We start from the raw sequence: 19,268 nt of genomic DNA, 5'->3' as shown, positions 1-19,268 counted from the left end.
CTGAGGCAGAAGAATCACTTGAACCTGGGAGGCAGAGGTTGCAGTGAGCCAAGATCGCACCACTGCACTCCAACCTGGATGACAGAGTGAGACTCCGTCTCAAAAAAAAAGAAAGAAATGAATATAACTAGCTATTTTTGGTGGGTTCAGGAGGTGCTGCTGGGAGAGGCCAGGTTGACAACATCACCTGCCCAGTATTCTCCAGGGTGCAGCTTTATGCTGGGCACAGGTATGGCCAGGCTGCATATCACATGAGCTATTATAAAATTACAAAGCTTATTATAAAGTAACCATAAAGTTATGAAAGTAGTTTATTTAAGTAAACATGTCAACACCTTTCTATAACTAATCAGAGATGTGTTTTAAAATCCCAAGGATTACCCTTGGAATAGGGTATTTACTCCTATTGGGCTACCCCAGTTCAGAACATTTCTGGAAATTGCTCAATGGAGTTGGCCTTCTGTGACAGAGATGGCTGACTATCCACTAAAATTCCTTACTCTCTTTCCTTGGTATAAGTTGCCACTGAGAAGAAATTACATTTTCTAGCTTTTTGCACCAAGGTGAGACCAGGTGACTGGTACTGAATGTGATCACGAGCCAGGCCGGCATTTAAGAAATGGGTCTAGGGAGCACTCGTTCCATTTGATTTTTATATATTGCCCAGTGAAAATAAAAAATAAAAAGAAAGAAAAAAGAAATGGGTATTGAGGGAAAATGTGTGCAGGGCTGGGGCAAAAGATGACTTATTCATGCTCTCTTTAATTTTCTATTAGCTGAAGGCAAAAGACTCAGCAGCCCAAGGGGCCTGTGGAGCCCAGAGGTGGAAGGAACTTGGGACTCCAAATTGCTATGTGGAAGAGAATCTCCTACTGCTCAGGAACTTCTATTGGGTTAACCATGGATACATAGGGGCTTATTTTTTTTATATATCTGCAGGAAGATACTCTAACTAACACACCTTCAGCTCTAGGTTAGGGGGCCACACGATAAAAGAAGTTTGTTGCTTGATGGCATGTATTAGCTGGATCCCCAAATGTATTGGGATCCCCAAATGTTGCTTGATCCCCAAATGCATAGCTGACTTGAGCATCCACCTTATGTATCACACTGGGGCTATTTCTAGCCACAAACCCACTGCCAACAGGCCACTCCTGAATCTGTTCTGTGCCAAAGACAGTTCCCAAGAGATATTCCTAATATATGTTGAGCTTCGTCAGCACAACTGGGATAAATGAAGTGCCTCTTAAGGGGTTTCCTTGGAAGGAGACAGTGCTCATTTGGCGCATCTGCTTCTAAATCGGTCATCTTCATCTCTAAGCATCCAGCCACTTGGCTGTGGAGATAAGTGGCCATCACAGGAGGCCCTGGGTAGGTGGGAAGGAGTTAACACAGAATCTAGAAAGACATGCAAGTAACAGAACACGGATGGGCATCATCTCACCAGTTTCTGTGGCTCCTGCTTCTTATATAAGTTTTGCGGCCCAGCTCAACATTGCTGGGAAAGTTCCACAGCCACAAGTGTCAGCCTCTGCGAGCCCTGACATCTCAGTGTGGAATTGACATCAAATCCTGGGATGTCAGACCTGGAAGGAACCTGGAGGTTGTCGGGTTCACCCCTCTCATTTTATAGATGAGGAACTAGTTATAGAGAGAGGGAGTAACTTGCCCACGGGCACAGAGGTTATTAGTGGCTGATACTGTCTGGCTCTGGCTCTGTCCCCACCCAAGTCTCATCTTGAATTGTAATCCCGATGTGTCAAGAGAGGGACCTGTACTCCCCACATGTCAAGGGAGGGAGGTGACTGAATCATGGGAGTGGTTTCCCCCCATGCTGTTCTTGTGACAGTGAGTGAATTCTCACAAGATCCAAAAGTGTTTGGAAGTTCCTCCTTCATTCTCTCTCCTGCCGCCTTGTGAAAAAGGTGACTCCTTCCCCTTCCACCATGATTATAAGTTTCCTGAGGCCTCCCAAGCCATGTGGAACTGAGTCAATTAAACCTCTTACCTTTATAAATTACCGAGTCTCAGGGAAGTTCTTTACAGCGGTGTGAAAATGGACTAATACAGTGGCTATTCTGGTCTTCAGACCTAGATCTGCTTCCTAGTTTCTTGTACTGCACTAGGCTGCCTCCACCAAATGTTCCAAGTTTCCTAATCAGGGAATTAAAAGGTGTTACAGGTAGGGTCATTTACAGCTAGGAGGAGAGGAAGGAATGTTTGTAGCACATATATGTTTCGTAGTTAGCATGGATTAAAATTAGGTTTGAAAGAAAAATGTTTGTACAATCCTGCTGCCCCCGCCCTCTGCCTGTTTGCTATAAAATGAGACTTAAATCCCTTCATCTCAGAGGACAGGGCCCAGCCATCTTTAAATCACTGAAAAGAACCTCAGGGGGCCACACACAGAGGAAACTTTAACAACAACAAAAAATTACATAATTTTGCTGATTACCATATTCTACTGTTTTAAAGCTATAGAAATAATTTCAGGAACATTCCTTTCCTTCCTTCCCCTGACCCCATTTCAATCACAAGTTAAAAACAAACATGACAAAGAAGAGAGCCTCATTTTTGCAGAGTTGACTATTTGATGTCCAATCTCTTAGGTCTGTGAAGTAAAAAAAAAAAAAAAAAAATGTTTTCTTGGTGCCAAAGCCCTTAATTAATTTGCTCTTGTTAAATCCTAATAACTTGACCCACTGGAGCAGAGAATGCACCATTTGTTTGCTGGGAGGCTCTGTCAGCTTCTCTGCAGCAGAGGACAGCATCATTACAGATGACGGAACAGGAGGCAGGTGGAATGAGGACATTAGATGTAATCAGATCTTCTCATTGAGGGGGCATGGGTGAGGGAAACAAGAACCTTCAAGAAAAAGCACAGCTCCAAATAAGAGCAGACTTTTAATTATGCGAGGACACAGGTTCTGGTGATTTCTATATCTAGGCTGAGGCTACATTCAGATTATAACAGTTTTGGCAAACCTTTGTTGAGTGTTCCCTCCGAGGGGAATCCAGCCTAATCAAGCGCTTCTTACCTGGTCCCTGATCATTACCTGAGGGCACAGTCCTTTACGTGTGCCACAGTGTTCAAACCTCTGGACAGCCCTCTGATGATGGTGTTATTACCCTATTTCATAGACAAGGAGAGACAGGTGGCAATTCCTCAAGGTCACACGGTTAGTAAGAAGCTGAGCCCTGGGCCATTCTGTAGCACTGCTGCCACTTGGAAAACCCACCACTCTGGTCTTTGTGACTCAGTCCTTCCTCCTGTTTTCTCTTTCTCTGTCTTCACCCATCCCTTACTTGGTTAGTGTCCCCTAGTCCTCTGTCCTCAGCCACCTACTCTCTGAGCACTGCATTATCCCATCAAAACCCACAGCTTCAAACACCTTTTATTGTTCACTTCCAAATATGTCTTCAAGCCTCATTATCCAACTGCCTACAGAAATTTGGGCATGCACCAGAGGATTTCTTTTCTTTCTTTCTTTTTTTTCTTTTGAGACAGAGTCTCGCTCTGTCACCCAGGCCGGAGTGCAGTGGCATGATCTCAGCTCACTGTAACCTCCGCCTCCCAGGTTCAAGTGATTCTCCTGCCTCAGCCTCCCAAGTAGCTGGGACTACAGGCATGCGCCACCACGACCAGCTAATTTTTTGTATTTTTAGTAGAGGTCGGATTTCACTGTGTTAGTCAGGATGGTCTCGGTCCCCTGACCTCATGATCTGTCCACCTTGGCCTTCCAAAGTGCTGGGATTACAGGCGTGAGCCACTGTGTCCCTGTTTTTTTTTTAGACAAGTCTCACTTTGTCACCCAGGCTGGAGGGCAGTGGTGCAATCATAGCTCGCTATAACGTCAAACTCCTGGGCTCAAGTGATCCTCCCATCTCAGCCTCCTGAGTAGCTGGGACTGCAGGTGTGCACCACCAGGCCTGGCTAATTTTTAAAATTTTTGTAGAGATGTGTCTCACTACGTTGCCCAGGCTGGTCTTAAACTTCTTACTTCAAGTGATTATCCTATCTTAGCCTCCCCAAATGCTAGGATTACAGGCATTAGCTACCATGTCTGGCCTACCAGAGATTTTTAACCCTCTTTTATCACCACCCCCAAGCCCATCAGTCACCATCCCTTGTCAGAACGGGACCAATACCCTCAACATCTTCCTCTACATCACAAGAGGGGACCACCTGTGTGCTATAAAAGGCCTCTTCCTCTTTCTACCCTGAAAACAGAGACCTCTTCTTGGTACTGCCTTCTCCTTGCATTCCATAATGTTTCATTATGCATTTTGTTTCTCTTCTACTACAAACTCATGGCTTAGAGAGGCTTTTGCCTTTCTGCCTGGATTTTAGGCTTAAGATAGTCCTCTTGCTTTGGTACCTTTGCCGAGGACATACCCTTTGCTTGTCCTTTCTTCTATCCATTGCCCATCGCATTCTCTGGTTCCACCATGGTGCGCATTCCCCTCTCAAGCCACACCCTGGGACTCTCACTCACCTGGAAGGGACCCAAACAATCCTATCAAATCTACATCCTAAATACCTGTCAGGGTCACCCCTCTACTTCTTCCCCACTGCCACGATGTTGCATCTCTTTGTTTCTTGCTTAGCCTATTACAAGCATTTTCCAATGACGTCCTTCCCTTCCCTATCCTGTCCAGCTCCAACCCATTCTCTCTATAGTTGCCAGAGTTCTCAGTTTAAAATGCATATCTGATCATATTTTCCCATTTGAAATTTTATCAATGTCTCCCCACCACCAGTGGGGTCAAATCTGAGTGACTTAGCACAGAACTCATGACCCTGTGGGATTTGACCTGGCCAACTTCTCCAAACCCATTGCCTATCACCCACCTCCCAGGCTATTTGCATTGAGCCATACAGACTCCCCAATATTTCCTAAACATACTTGGCTCACTCATGTCTCTGCACCTCCATACAATGCTAGTTCTTCTGCCTGAAATGATCTCCCTTCTTCTGGATGAACTTTGATTTGTCTTCGGAAACTAACTCAAAGATAGGGTTATTTCCTTCAAGAAGCCTTCCTGGACTCCCCCAGGACAGTCAATTGCTCTCTGCTCTGCTCTGCCTTCCCCTAGACCGTGCACAGTCTGTCCTGAATTGTGATTTATTTGTAGACTATGAGCTCCTTGAGGGCAAGGAACTGTGTCTTAGTCATCTTTTTGTGAATGTTCTCTAGTTTTGGGAACAAAACGAGGCAGCCAACAAAAGTTACTGAAGAAATAGATGTGACCCCCTCTGACTCAGGTTCCTCTTTCCTGGACTCACACTCACCCCTATGTTCAGACCTAGTCCCAGCTCTTATTACATAGGGTTCAGTGATTACCTTGTCTGCCTCCCCAACAACAAGAAAGATTCTTGAAAGCAGGTAACTTTCTCATTTGAGTGCATATACCCAGGTTCCTCTGAATATACATATTTTTGAGACATGGTCTTGCTCTGTCACCCAGGCTGGAGTACAGTGGTGCCATCATAGCTCACTGCAGCCTTGACCCCCTGGGCTCAAGTGATCCTCCTACCTAAACCTCCCAAGTAGCTGGGACTACAGGCACACACCACCATACCTAGCTTTTTTTTTTCCCCCTTTTTTTGTAGAGATGAGATCTCCCTATGTTGTTACAGCTCAGGCTGTATCAAGCAATCCTCCCACTTTGGCCTCCCAAAGTGCTGAGATTACAGGCATGAGCCACTGTGTCTGGCCTGAATAAATATTTTTAAATTAATGAATGAATGGATTCCCCAAGTTCATGTTAACTGGATTTAGCTTCTCCCACCTGATGACCCTTTCACCAGAGCATCTTATAGGAAGATAAAACATCAAATTTCATCTCAATTTCGCAGGCCTCTCTCTCAACTGATGTCAAAATAGCACGATCAAAAAGGAGATGCAACAATGGCTGACCTCCCAAACCCTGAATATAGGACAGGAGCAGCTGGGGCTCACTGAATTTCTGATTGTTACCAGCAGTTATCCTGTGGGTCAAAATATTACTGGACTAATTTCCCCCTCAACCTGCCTCCCCAACCAAGCTCTGCATTTGCAATTTTACAGAACAATCAGAGAAGAAATAGATAATAGAAAGAGCCCTAATTAGAGCCGGGGGTTCTTGGTTCAATCTTCTGCTCTACCATTTTCTTAGCTGTGTGACTGGGAGCACAGCTGCTTTAAGCCTTTCCTCACCTGTTAAATATGCATCCTAATACTTGTCCTGCTTATCTTTTGGGGTCGTACCCTTAATCGGTTTCCCTCTGTTCTTGCAGGGATGTTGCAGTTGGTTCCAGCCAAAGCAACTTACGTTTGGCTTTCACAGTGGCATGCATTAGTCTAGAAAGTCAGGACCCAAAGCTAAGAGATGCTTTGTCTGTTGAGGCAGCTTGTATCAGTAAATGTACAACCCTGTGGTATAACCAAGTCTAAAGCCATCATCCTCAACTCTGGAGCTGTGCTGCATCAAATAGGGAGCTCAGACTCTCCAGGCAATCATTTCAGGCATAATCCTTTGGTAAGCCCTGGGCCATCCTCCAATAGTCACTGCTCTGGAGTCTTCTCACTGACTGCTAATTGTCCTAAGAGCCAGTTGGGTAGATACAGCTGTGGATGGGGTTGGAGCGGCTCCATGAGCAGCAAGCAGGCAGTGTCTCACACAGCATCCTCCTGGCTTCCCAGCAGGACGTATCTGCAGAGCTGCCGTTGGCTTCCCGCAGAGTTTCTCCTCGGAGCCCCTCCCACTCTCATGAGCTGTCCCTCAGCACACCACTCCCATAGGAAAGGTAAATACATTGTTGACGATTCATTAAAACCAGCCATTTTATGTTTACTCATATTCTTTACTATCTGTGGCCATTTGACAGTCTCAGGGAATAAACAAATTTTCCTTGGTATCTGAAATATAGAGCAAGTCTAGAGACTCATAGTAGCAGATGGTTTTGTTCCTCTTCTCTTACTCAGCCTTTTGAGTCAACACGGGGCCAGATCCATTTTCTTTTCTCCTGATGATAACATTTTTATCTCAGGTGCTGAATTTCTCCACCCATCCAAGGAGCTTGGGCCTATGGATACTGATGCTTTTCGTCAACATTTTTCTCAACCAGCATTTCTTGAGAGGATGCCCCTCTGCTGAAACCCTTCCACCCACTCTCTGCCAGGGAGCCTCCTCTTCCTCTCCCCATTCACATTATCTTCTTCTGCTCTCTCAGAACTTCTGGAAGGAAAGCTTCCCCCTTTTTCGTGGAAGCAAACTAACTTAATCAGGTTTCGAAACCATTGAATGCCTCAAATGTTAGATGCCTCGAATGTAAGACAGATGCCTCCTCTGGCTCTTGCCCTTGTTTCCACCTTCGTGCAGCAAGAAGACCACACTGCGCCTCCTTCTGGTAGTCCCAGCCAGGTCTCTGTTCCCTGTTCTAGCTTCTCCATCTCTCCTTGGTTCAGCACATCAGGTTTGGGTGGCCAGAGGTCCAGGCTCATGGGTGGAGGCAGGAGGTGGTAGGAGAGGGGTGATGGGGACATTTTCTCCTTCTCTCAAAACAAACTGGACCCTGGCTGGGCATTCTGGTTCTTCTCCCCTGGAAATTTGATGAAGGGGGAGTGTGGGCTGTTACAGCATCACTTGGGTTGTAAAGCACCCCTGGTTGATGGGTGCTTCACTGCGAATGCCTGCTGGGAGCCTGTGGCTTTGGGCTTCCCTAGGCACAGTGGCCTGAACTGAGTTTGACTTCTGCAGGAACCCTGGAAATGATGCCCTGATGGACCCTATACCCTTGGTTGTGGGTCTTATCTTCTTGCTCCTGAGCTACTGTTTGGGAGCCAAGACTATAGCTGGGGACTAGGATGTGGAGTGCGGTGAGGACTCCCTCGAGAGGTGAGCCCGACTTGCCCTACGGGAGGCTGTGGTTCCTGTTCTACATTGCCCTGAGTGAATCTAATGCCAACTGTGCTCTCTGGTAGTCTCCATGAGTCAGAATGTCTAGTTGAGCCTAAAAATAAAGATATCCTTGGCAGGCATTGCAGGCTGTACCCGATTCTCCCTCCAGAGAGCCCCTAAAAAGCAGATATTTTTACACCTATTTGTGGAATACGATGCATTTTCCCTCTGCTGGACAGAATACTGCACAGAAGGAGAAGTTGAATTTCACCCTGAAACCACCATCATCACTACTGGTTATCATCATGTTGCCATCATCAAAATCCCCATCATTGCAACCCCAAGAATTTATCTGTGGATTCTCACCATTGCCTGGCACCTCCCACTCTCTTGCAAGATCACATATTACTCCTTTTTATTTATTCTCCCGGCATTTTCCCCTGTGGACAGCCTCTCCTAGAAAAACGCTGAACTGAGAGTCCTACTCTGCTGCGGGAGTCAGAATGCTTCCGTTTCAGAATTTCACATCTGAAAAATGGGAAGACAAATCCTTGCCCCCGAGGTCATGCTCTGAAATGAAATAGGTTCTTATTATAATCAATACAATGATAGAGCTGTCTGAACCCCTTAAAGGTGAGATGGTCTAAATGTCAATAGATCTCACCACTTTTGGATGACACTGAAAGCAATTCGGGTCCCTCTGCATTCCCCTCCCATCCTCTGGCTCTCTCCAAGCAGTCACTGACTTCTCAGCACAGAATGGATAAATTATGGTGTGCTTCTGTATCTGAGGCTATTATTTTTTTCTAAGAAAGAAAAACAATGAAAACTCTCAATATTCAGCCCACTCTGTGTCTCCCATAAATTGAAAGACTGAGTGCCACATGTGTATAAGAAATAGAATTAGAGAGATAGAAGTGGGCCAGGGAAAAGGCAGGCAGCTAGAAAGAAGCCAAGAAAGAGGAGGAGGAGGAGGAGAGATGGCACAGAGCCCTACTCAGAGAGAGACACCATAAGCAGGAGAGACCAGAGCGCCAGGCAAGCCTGAGCAGGAGCACTGGGAGGCTCAGAGCCACAGGGAATAGACCTATGTATGACAGCCCCTTTGTGAGAGGGCCCAGGTGCACTCAAAATCACAGGTGGCATCTGCAGGTTTCCCATAAGTCATACCATGGGACTCCTGCCATTTGGTGCAAGAGGGCTAATGGAATGAGCACTGGGTTGTGAGTCAGAAGACCTCGCTTTTAATCCTAGATAAGAACCTTGAGCAGATTATTTCCTCTCTCTGAGCCCCAGTTCTCTCAGCTGCAAAGCAAGTGAACTAGACTGGTCGATGACATGGTCTCTTCTATATTCAATGTGGTCTTCAAATCTCTAGAGCCATCCATGGTAGCGGGTATTTATGCTCCTCTCTCTTGTCCATGCTCCTTCCAGGGAAGGAACATATTTCCCTGCCCTGTTCTCCTACTGATGTTGGGCTTACTGATGACTTGTGTTAGCCAATAGGCTGTGGGCAGAAGGGACAGTGCACCAGTTCTGAGCAGATGCTTTCAGATGCATTGCAAGTTTCCACAAAGCCCTCTTGTTCTCCTGCATTCAATGAGGAAAATAGCGCATCCAGTAGTCCCTGCTCCTTCAGCCTGGGTCCCAGCATGAGGAGACACTCAGAGCAGGCCTGAACCCAATGTACAATGAGAAGCTAAGCCCAGCCAAGCCTAGAAGAACCACAGCCATCTCCCAAACCCCCAAATGGGAAATACAAGTTTGTTGTAAGGCACTATGATTTTCAGAATTCTTTGTTACTGCAGGCAATGCTGACTAGCTGACTAATACATCATGTGACAAGAAAGCATGTCTCATAGAAGGACACATCAGAGACTGATCTAAAGCCTGCCTCAAGGAGAATGAAGGGCAGCTAGAGGGGCCCCTCCACTGTTTCCCCCTTCCATACCAGAGCTGCTGTAAACCTCCATATGGAGACACACCTGGCTTTTGGCATCAATAATCCAGGGCTCAGCAGGAGTAGGAGGAGAGTTTGGCAGGAGGGAAAAGAAAATTAGAATGTGTCAATGTCAAATTGTTCCCCATTCACAGTCCTCCAAACCTGGGCTGTCTGCTTCTCTCACTGCCTCGATGCCATAGTTAAAAGACTCTTGAACTTGGAGTTGATGTATTGGTTTAGCGAACGTGGAGAGACAACAAGATGGCTTAGACAAGGTTACAAGTTCCAGCATCCCTGGTCTCTGGCTGCTGCAACCAGTATGTAAGTCTCCAGGTTTTTCTGACCCCTAATATTAAAGAACTCCAAAGAAACTCACACAAACATCATCCCAGCCAAATTCTAGCTAATAGATATTTTCCTGCCAAACAGAGAATTGTAGCCTATTTAATACAATATACATACTAATAATGCTCAGGGAGGGCAACTGTGGAACTCTAATGCTCCGAGGACTGTGACTTAGGGGATAATCTGAGAGTTCCAGGGTGGGATGTCTGACCAGTGCTTCCCCACCTCCTTAGCTGCTGGGACCAAGTCTTCAGAGTCAACAGCCGTAATCATCTGTTGCGGGAGGAAAGAGAAAGGCCCAGCCCTTCACCACCCAAACTACATGGTGGAAGAAAGGAAGAATATAAACTTGGGGGTGGGGTCAGGGAAGGAGCAGGATCTAAAGCAGTGGGTTCCAATATTTTTTTTTTAAAAGACTCGGTCTCACTCTTGTCTACCAGGCTGGAGTGTAATGGCGCAATCTCGGCTCACTGCCAACCTCCACCTGCCAGGTTCCAGCAATTCTCCTACGTCAGCCTCCTGAGCAGCTGGGATTACAAGTATCTGCCACCATGACCAGCTAATTTTTGTATTTTTAATAGAGACAGGGTTTCACCATGTTAGCCAGGCTGGTCTCGAACTCCTGACCTCAGGTGATCCGCCTGCCTCTGCCTCCCAAAGTGATGGGATTACAGGCAAGAGCCACCGTGCCTGGTCCAATTTTTTTTCTAACACACTGAAACCTTTAAACAAAACCTTATCTGGAATAGAAATCCATGTAAATACAAGAACAGAAGCCATGAAGAAACAGGAGTGAGAATCTGAAGCCTCTCTGTGAAGCATCGTTTTCCATTCCCTGGTTGGGATGTGGGAGCCTGGACCTGTGCGTGGGGCCCAGCACTACACACAGCTGGAAAACCACTGGACTAGAGAAACTCAGGGCATTAGAACAGGCTTAGAGAAAGCTAAAAAAAATGCAGGTAGTCGGGGCAGATTCGATCATGGCTGTCTCTAGGCATTTTGCTGTGAAGAGAATGGAATGAAACAGGCAGGCCTCCTTGTCATACTTGGCAGTGTGGTGTGCACAGTGGAGAGGAAGTCATGCACATCCTGCTTGAGGCGTATAGACAAACAACCTTTCTCAAATCCTCCTAGAGGCAAGCCTCATCTTTATCTTCAACTGTGCACGACAAATTTGTTTGGGAAAGATCTAGATCTTCCTTCTTTGCCCTGCCTCCTCCCGCTTCCCATCTACCCCTTGAATCCAAGTCTCTGGCCTCTCCTGAGCTCACAGGTCTCCAGCCTCTGACCATATCTGCTTCGGCCTCCCACAATGGGGGACGCTGAGGGATCTGTCCATCCCATGAGCACATGGGTCCCCACTTCCCATGGAGACAAGCCCCCAGACCCACCTATGCACACCACGTCCATGAAGCCATACATCCCGTAGCAGATCTGGAAGAGGAGGTCTTGGCGCTGCCATCTTGCCGAGGGGCTGAAAGTGGACCAGATGAGCCAAGAGATACTGGCGATGAGGAAGAGGGAGCCCAGGATGGCGGCTGCAACCTGAACCTTCTCAATGACCGTCAGAGAGATGGCCTGCCACTGTGGGGGAAAGAGTGGCCAGTTAGCAGTCGCTCAGATGCCCTCATCCCATTCCCACCCCCTTCCGTCTACTGCTCCAATAGCTCACCTCTGATATAGGATTTAAGCCAGGGCTTTCCAACCTGTGGTACAATGGGCATTTTTCAGGTTTCTGAACTTCACATTGAAGTTTTGATGCAAAGGAAACCTCTGTCACACCAAATGATCACAGTCCATTGTAAGGAGGGGGCTCTAGGAGGGCATGGCTGGAAAGGAAGACCCTTAGACTTGATTATGATATGGACAGAGAAATGGAGGGAATGTTGAAAATGCAGAGCTAGTGTGGGTGGCGTTCTAGGCTCCCAGATGATTCTTTTCAGAGCAACAGAGTCTATTTTCTCAGTAATAGGTGTTGAGCGAGCACAGGCCTTTTGTTTCTGATCTTTTGGATTTTTTTTTCTTGCTTTCTACAACATCACCTTGCATGCCACTTAATCTATGTGCTAGAGATTACCAATTCTGTAGACAAGGGAATGAAATGTGGGGAGAGAGAAGAAAAACAGCTTATAACTTACTGAATGTATATCAACACTGATATTTCATTTTTTAACAGAAAAAGCACTGTGTTTATAGCAGTGTTGACACATGGGTTAAAGTCTAGGGTGTTGGTGAGTTTCGACTCTGAAATTCTGTGATTCTATGGCTGGTCCAGGCAGTACAGGTCTGAAGGAGCCAGGAGTTAGATTTTTAACTTGGGGTTTATTCATGCACTTAAGGAATATATATCGAGTATTTTCCATGTGCTGGCCACTATGCTAGGTGCTGGCAATAAAGCCCTAAGTGAAAACAGACAAGGTGCCTGCCCCTATGGAGCTTATAGTCTAGGGACCTTAGACAACAATATAATTATTTGCACATGCGATTCATCAAGGGTAAGTCAGGGAGGAACATGACACAGTGAGAGCCTGTGATAGGGGGATTCAAATTCCCAGAGGAAGCAATGCTTGAGCTGACTAAAAAGTGACTAGGCGAAGAAAGGAGGGAAGACCGCTTCCGGCAGAGGGAAGAGCGTGTGCAAAGGCCTGTGCCAGAAGAAAGCATGGGGAGGATAAAAAGCCTGGGAGAAGGTGAGAGTGGGTGGAGTGAAGACAGTAAAAGAGCTTGTGGGGTGAGACAACTGGAAAAGGAAGAATGAGAGATCACACAGAACCTTGTAGAACAGGCAGAGACTTTGCGGTTTGTTCTATGTAGATGTGATGACATGAATGGTTTTAAGCAGAGGACTGACAGGATCAAATTTGGGAAGGTGGGGGGAAGGACATCTTCTGATCGGAGAGATTTGCATAACGCTCTGCCAAGAACACCCCCACAAAGCATTTCACTCTGAACTCGGAGGAAAGGCAGCCTACTTTCACTCTGCCCACAGGGAGACCTGGATGGAAGCATTGATTCATTCTGGCTGCAGCTGGGATTGGCCTGGCCAGTGGCCCCCAAGGAATTGTAACTGTTGGGAAACGTGTCACTGGCTGGTCCAGACATACGACATCAGCCTCTACATTTAATTATACAAATAGCCTCTCATTACAGGTAATTGGGCCTTTACATTTTCTACCGTTTCCCCCAGCCTAGGGTTACACATAATGAACGGATTTTCCAGAAGATGACTTCATCATACAGACTTCTTTCATGCACAACAAATGCTTTTTCCAGGGCCTGCCCACTGCCTGGAAAGAGGGCTTCTGGCTGAGTTTTTGTTTCTACCATTGAAGCATCCATCATCCTCACTTTCTCCTGCTCCTCTAGACTTCAAAAATGCCAAATATAGAGGCACAGAAAGCTTCTCTTCATCTCTAAGCCCCTTCTACCAGCTCTGAAGCCAGCTGTGGAGCCTAAATGGGGCTCCTGACTGTAGTGTGAAGTGTGACGAACGAGCAGGGCGGGTGCTATGGACAAAGCACTCTCGTCCTGTCTTTCCCATATGAAGCTCCACAGAGATGAGGGAGTGAGCGAGCTCTGAAAACTCACAGGAGGGCTGTGAGGGGGAGATGGGCACCCAGGGACCCAGGCTGCCACCAGATCCCTACTGTGATCTCAGTATCATGAGGCTTCTCCATCCCCTGAGTTCTTATCCTGCAGCACCAATGAACGGAGAGACAGGGGGAAGAGCACAGAGACCGGATGTTGTGTGTCTCAGAACAGGAAGGGGTGCTGAGCAAGGCATCGGATGACCCAATCCTGATTGGGCTCTGCTCCTATGCACTGAGTGTAACCTAGGAGAAGTCAATAAATCATGAGGATCTTCCATTTCCTTTCTGTAAAATGGAAAGAATTGGTCTTTCCAAGTTCCTAGAGTGTTATGTTAAATGTAATCACTCTTAAACCAGTGCTTTGAAGGGTATTCTTCATGATGTTCTAGCAAAAATACAGATCGCCATGTCAAGGCAGGGAGATCCCCAAACGTGCCTGTGCCTGGGACTCCCATCCACTGATCCGTCCGCTTGCAGTGGGGCCTGCCAGCTCCATCCTACACTGCAGATGATGCAGCTGGGCTGGGGCATAGTAGCCCAGAAGTTGCCCAGTGTGCTGAGCAGGCAGCTGTCTCACATGATGCTGGGCCCGAGGAGTGCAGGACACACAACTGAGACAATGTGGACCACAACCACACAACATTGCTTCTAATCCAAACTACTTCATTCTTCCTGTGCTATCCAGAAGTGAGATGGCATTTGCTAAGCACACACCGTTGCATTTCCAGGAGCAACAGAATCAGAGGGAGCCTCCAGTAGTGAGTGTCAAGAAACCCACAGAGGAAGACAAAGTAGGAACTCAGGAATAGACTCATAGATCTGTATCGCTAACACTGCCACTTGCTTACCTGACTTGGGAGATTAGAATAACCTTTTCATTTTTTTATCCCCAGGAAAAACTTATCCCTAAATGCATTTTCACTTCGTGAGTCAAGGGTACAGCCAAGGAAGGGTGCTTTGGGGTGGGCACATGGCTTTGGAATCTGACCCTTCCTTGAGGCTTGAGCCAACTGAAAAGGAAGGGAAGGGTTAATGCATTCAGACCCCTGCTGGAGCCCAGAGGACGTGGTGGAGTCCACTGTCTCGTGACACTGCTATTTTAAGACACTTCGAGATTTTGAAGTGAATTGAAGATGGAACCAGCAGCAGGGAAAGGCACCTCTTTATGACCCCTTGGTATTCTACTAAGAGGACTAAGGTGCCTGGGGTTTTTAGTGCCACCTTCCAGAAATGACCCCCAACCACAGCACACTTGTGTGTGCAACACACACACACATACACAGACTCATTCCTGGGAGTGCCCCATGGAAAACTCCATGGGGTCTAAAATAAGACACCCTGGACACCATAGCTGGGGTGTTTCCAGCTTCTCCTTCATGCAAAGACCCCACCCCCACCATCCCTCCCACCCCCCACTCAGCCCTCCTGGGCTTTCAGGACTGCCCCCCACCCACCACACCACCCCAGAGAGGAGGAGTGAGACTGTGCCAGGAGCTAAGTCCCCATCCTCCCTCTCATGCTCACTAATTGATTATGTGGCAGCTTAATTGGCTGATCTTGCATATGTGGAGGTATTTTCAGAAGCAAAATGCTCTCTGTATGTGTGTGTGCCTCGAAGGAGAGCTGTTTGATTTGGGGCATTTGTGCAGGTGGCACAGGCCCACCAGCTCCTCTGGGACAATAGATGAGTCAGGGCAGGGATAGAGTGCTGGGGCAGGCAAAGGAATCCTAAGTTCTGTCTGAATCTGTGTGGCAGGCCCTCATTCCACCCTGGCCCTGCCTGCCTTTCCACAGTAGCTTTTCATATTATTCTCTCCTCTTCTTCTATTTTTTATTGCTCATATTCCCATTTTTCTCTGCCTCCCTCTCCTGTCTCTTCTGTTTTTCCCTCTGTTCCTTGCCACTGGAAGTGTGGTCTCCAAACCAGAAGCATCAACATCACCTGGTTAGAAATGCAGAATCCCAGGCCCTGCTCCGGACCTACTGAATCACAGCCTGCGTTTTGACAAGACTGCAGATGAATTGCATGCACATTGAAGTGTGAGAAGTGCCACTGAGGCTGTTCTTATTTCTTCTTTGCCAGCCTGTACCTTGATCTCAGTCCTTCTCCTCACCCCTCCTACCGCCTGTCTTTTTGTATCCTGTTCTCTTCTGCCCTCTAGTCTTTCTTTTTTTCTTCTTCCCTCCCTCCTTTATTTCTTCCTTTCCTTTCCTTTTCCTCTCCTTTCTGCATTTATTTATTCATCAATTCACTTACTTATTCCCCCTTTTTCCTCTGATCCTCCACACTGCTTTCCTTCTGTATCTATTTCTCTCTCTTTGCCTCATCTCTTCCTCTTCTTGGTGAAGCTTAAGAGAAAACACAAATGTCCTTTCCTCCCCTCCTGCCCCACGCCACCCACCGTGCTTGCCTACCCAGGCTGCTCCCTCCTTTTCTTCACACTGCCCTGAATCTAAGCTGAAGAGAGCCTCCTGCTGAAGCAGGTGGTGTGGAAGCTCCAGGCCCAGCCTCCCCGCCGGGCAGCCCTGGGTTGTACCTGCAGAGGATTCTTTGTGCTTATGGCGATGACGTGGTACTTGTAGTAGCACAGCTCGCAGCTCCAGCAGCCCCGCTCGCTGATCCACTTGATGAGGCAAGGCTGGTGTGTGCACTTGACCGAGCCATCGCAGCGGCACGGGCTCAGCAGCTCCCCCTGCAGGGAGAGAGCACATGGTGATGAGGCCGAGCCTCACAGTGGCTGGTGGGTGGGCCGTGGGCCAATGGGTGGCAGCTGCAGCCTGGTTTGGGCCACCCAAGCAGGTCACGGGCTTTGTTTGGGGACACCAGACTCCAAAAAGGAGGCCTGGGCTCCAGCACCTCCACTGTGAGAGCCAAGCCACGTCGGTCAGCACAACCAATAGCTCTGAGCCCCTGCTCCTACTTGATACACCTCAGTACTGTGAATTCCTAGCGTCTACGAAGATGAGTGGGCTAGTGCCTTCTGCGGAAGCCTCTGCTGTTCACTGGGGGGTGTCAGGCTCCAGGAGCTTCTCTGTAAAGGCTTGCCCAAGGGTTGCAAACTCAAATGCTCTCAAGGCCAGGCAGGCACCACAGGTGACAAAAGCTAGCGGGTAGGGTCTGAATTGGAAGGCTCAGACCCAAGTTAAAGGGACAGCCACCATCAGCTCTAGGCAGTGTAGATATGGAGATCTAGTGGGGATCTTTATGTAAAACCTCCCAGTAGTCAAATAGTAACAATTGGGTGCAGGCTTTTAAAATACATGGTGATGATCATTTTGGCTGAGTGTAGAGCTCTGAGCTCTGGTCTGGAGCCTTTGCAGTCTCCTGCAGGCCAATGCATAGAGATCCAGCTCTTCTCAGCAAAGCCTCTTGCCCTCAGTCCCCAAGTGAGAAAAACATGGAGACAGGTCTGAATCCTAGGGATCTAGGAGGTTGGGCAGATGCCCTCACTGAAGGCCTGGGTTTCTCCAGCCACTCTTGGGCCTGGCTGGGGGTAGCTGGGAAGCCCAGCCTGGAGGAATTGGAATCAGAGGCAGAGGACTCAACTGAGCAAGATGGTGTCAGGGTTTGAAACTCCCTGTGAGTGGACTGCAGTGTTGGGCAGATGGCCGTGGCTGAAACCTGTGTTTTTTGTTTGTTTGGTGTTTTTGAGACATGATCTCGCTCTGCTGCCCAGGCTGGAGTGTGGTGGCACAATCGTGGCTAACTGCAGCCTTGATCTCCTGGGCTTAAGTGATGCTCTGGCCTCAGCCTCCCAAGTAGCTGAAACTGCAGGCATGCACCACCATGCCTGGTTAATTTTTTATTTTTCTGTAAAGATGGGGTCTCATTATGTTGCCCAGGCTGGTCTTGAAGTTCCGGATCTCCATCTGCCTCTGTAATCACGCTCTTGGCTGTAGACTGTAGAATCAGCCATTCCTTCTAAGAGTCCTGGAATCATCTTTCCTTTTCATTTCAACTCCTATCACTCAAGGACCTCACTGTGACCTGAATGAGGTCTGGAATGTCCTTTTGCACCTGGTCTTTCTGTCGACTGTTATTCTCCGTCTTCAAGATGATTTGAATGTTGCCTCCTACAGGGAGTGGCCCCTGACTTCTCCAGGTTCAGCACAGGGCTTTGAACTCTGAGTGCCTTATGCAGAGTGACTTGGGCACATCTCTGTTAGCATGCTTGGCATGTCATTATGAGGATCTAGGCATATCCCTGTCTACCCACCAGAGAAGCCCCAGAAGGCAGGGTGAGGTGTTCATCTTTGCACACCTTTCCTCCTGTGCAAAGCCCTATACCCAAGGGGCCAGGCCCTAAATAAGTTTTCATGTTTGAATAAGTACATGAAAAAATGTGTCTTCTCAGGTTGCCTGCACTGCCTTGAGGAACAGGAATGAGAATGCCCACTCCACGAGAATGGGAACCACATCCATTTTATTCACTCTGGGGACCATCTTGATCAGTGCCTGGCACTCTGTGTGTATTTGTGCAATGAATGAACTTGACAGAAATGCTCAGGTGCTCATCTGTTGAGAAACATTAACTTTATCCTGCCCCCATGGCTCCTTTGTGGAGGATACCTTTTAGTTTGTAATCAGTGGTAAGCAGGTAACAGCTGCCTACCTGGTATATTCCTGGGTTATATGTCTACGTAAAACACCTGTGTATTAATAAGAATCACCTGTCAAAGAGCAACTAAATACGTGGATGACTCTCAGCTCAGGGCCTTCAGTCTGGAGAGCTATAAGTCCCACAGGCTCTCAGGCTGTTGGTCCCCGGGATAGATCCACTCTGTTGGCTATCTGGGTGTCTGCCTCTCAATACCTTCAGCCCTCCTGGTTGGGGGTCTCCTGACTGAGCTGGTTCTTGGTACTCATCCCCATAAAGCCCTCCTTGGTTCCCCTCTCTGCTCCTCCAATATCAACGGGCCCCCTTTGCTGTGGCTCCAGGCCCTTCCTATATCCTCTGTTATAGCACACCCCTATTTGCCCCTCACAGGAACGATATCTCATCCATCTTTGCAGCCCTAACATCTAGTAAAGGGCCTGGTAAAGTCTGATACTCAATTCAACTTTGAGAGATGAATGCATGCATATCTGTTTGATGAACAAGAGGTTTTGCTTCTCTAGGACATGGCCAGCCTTTGGCTCCAGGTAGGCAGCCATCTCCTGGAGAAGAGAAGAAGCGGGAGATGCCCACATTGCTGGGTGCTAGGTACACCCATCGAGGCCTAAGGGCCCTTGTACTGAGGTGCTGCTCTTTGGCTCTGAAAAGGAAACAGGAGGGGGTGAGTGGAGAGACGTGCTACAGGAGGGGCGAAATTCCTCATTATTCGTGGCAGCATTTCCTAGGCTCATTAATTCTAACAGGATGAGCTGGGTTTGATTAATCGGGTTGTTAAGCAGCCATGTCAAATTGCCCATCAGGTAAGAGACATTACTTCTGGTCCCTGGCAATGGTGCTGAGCGACAGTGAAGTCTCCACGCCTTGCTTCCCAAGCAGCAGCCAGGAGACAAG

The 19,268-nt window shown here is 47.7% G+C and overlaps 1 protein-coding gene across 1 annotated transcript in view; it reads right to left on the bottom strand.

Annotated features, from left to right (window-relative positions):
* Positions 1-19,268, bottom strand: part of MARCHF4 (membrane associated ring-CH-type finger 4) — a 104,804-nt gene that overhangs the window by 9,396 nt on the left and 76,140 nt on the right. The window contains exons 2-3 of the mRNA XM_012446332.3: positions 16,299-16,454; positions 11,563-11,755 (exon numbers count right to left, since the gene is read on the bottom strand). Coding sequence (XP_012301755.2) covers positions 11,563-11,755; positions 16,299-16,454 — 349 coding nt within the window. The remainder of the gene's footprint in view (positions 1-11,562; positions 11,756-16,298; positions 16,455-19,268) is intronic.

This window comes from Aotus nancymaae, unplaced genomic scaffold (assembly GCF_030222135.1).
Source record: "Aotus nancymaae isolate 86718 unplaced genomic scaffold, 86718_ANA_hifiasm-v0.15.2.pri h1tg000008l, whole genome shotgun sequence".
NCBI classification, from domain to species: domain Eukaryota; kingdom Metazoa; phylum Chordata; class Mammalia; order Primates; family Aotidae; genus Aotus; species Aotus nancymaae.
Note: the sequence above shows the minus strand (reverse complement) of the source record. Positions and strands in the feature narration are given on the sequence as shown.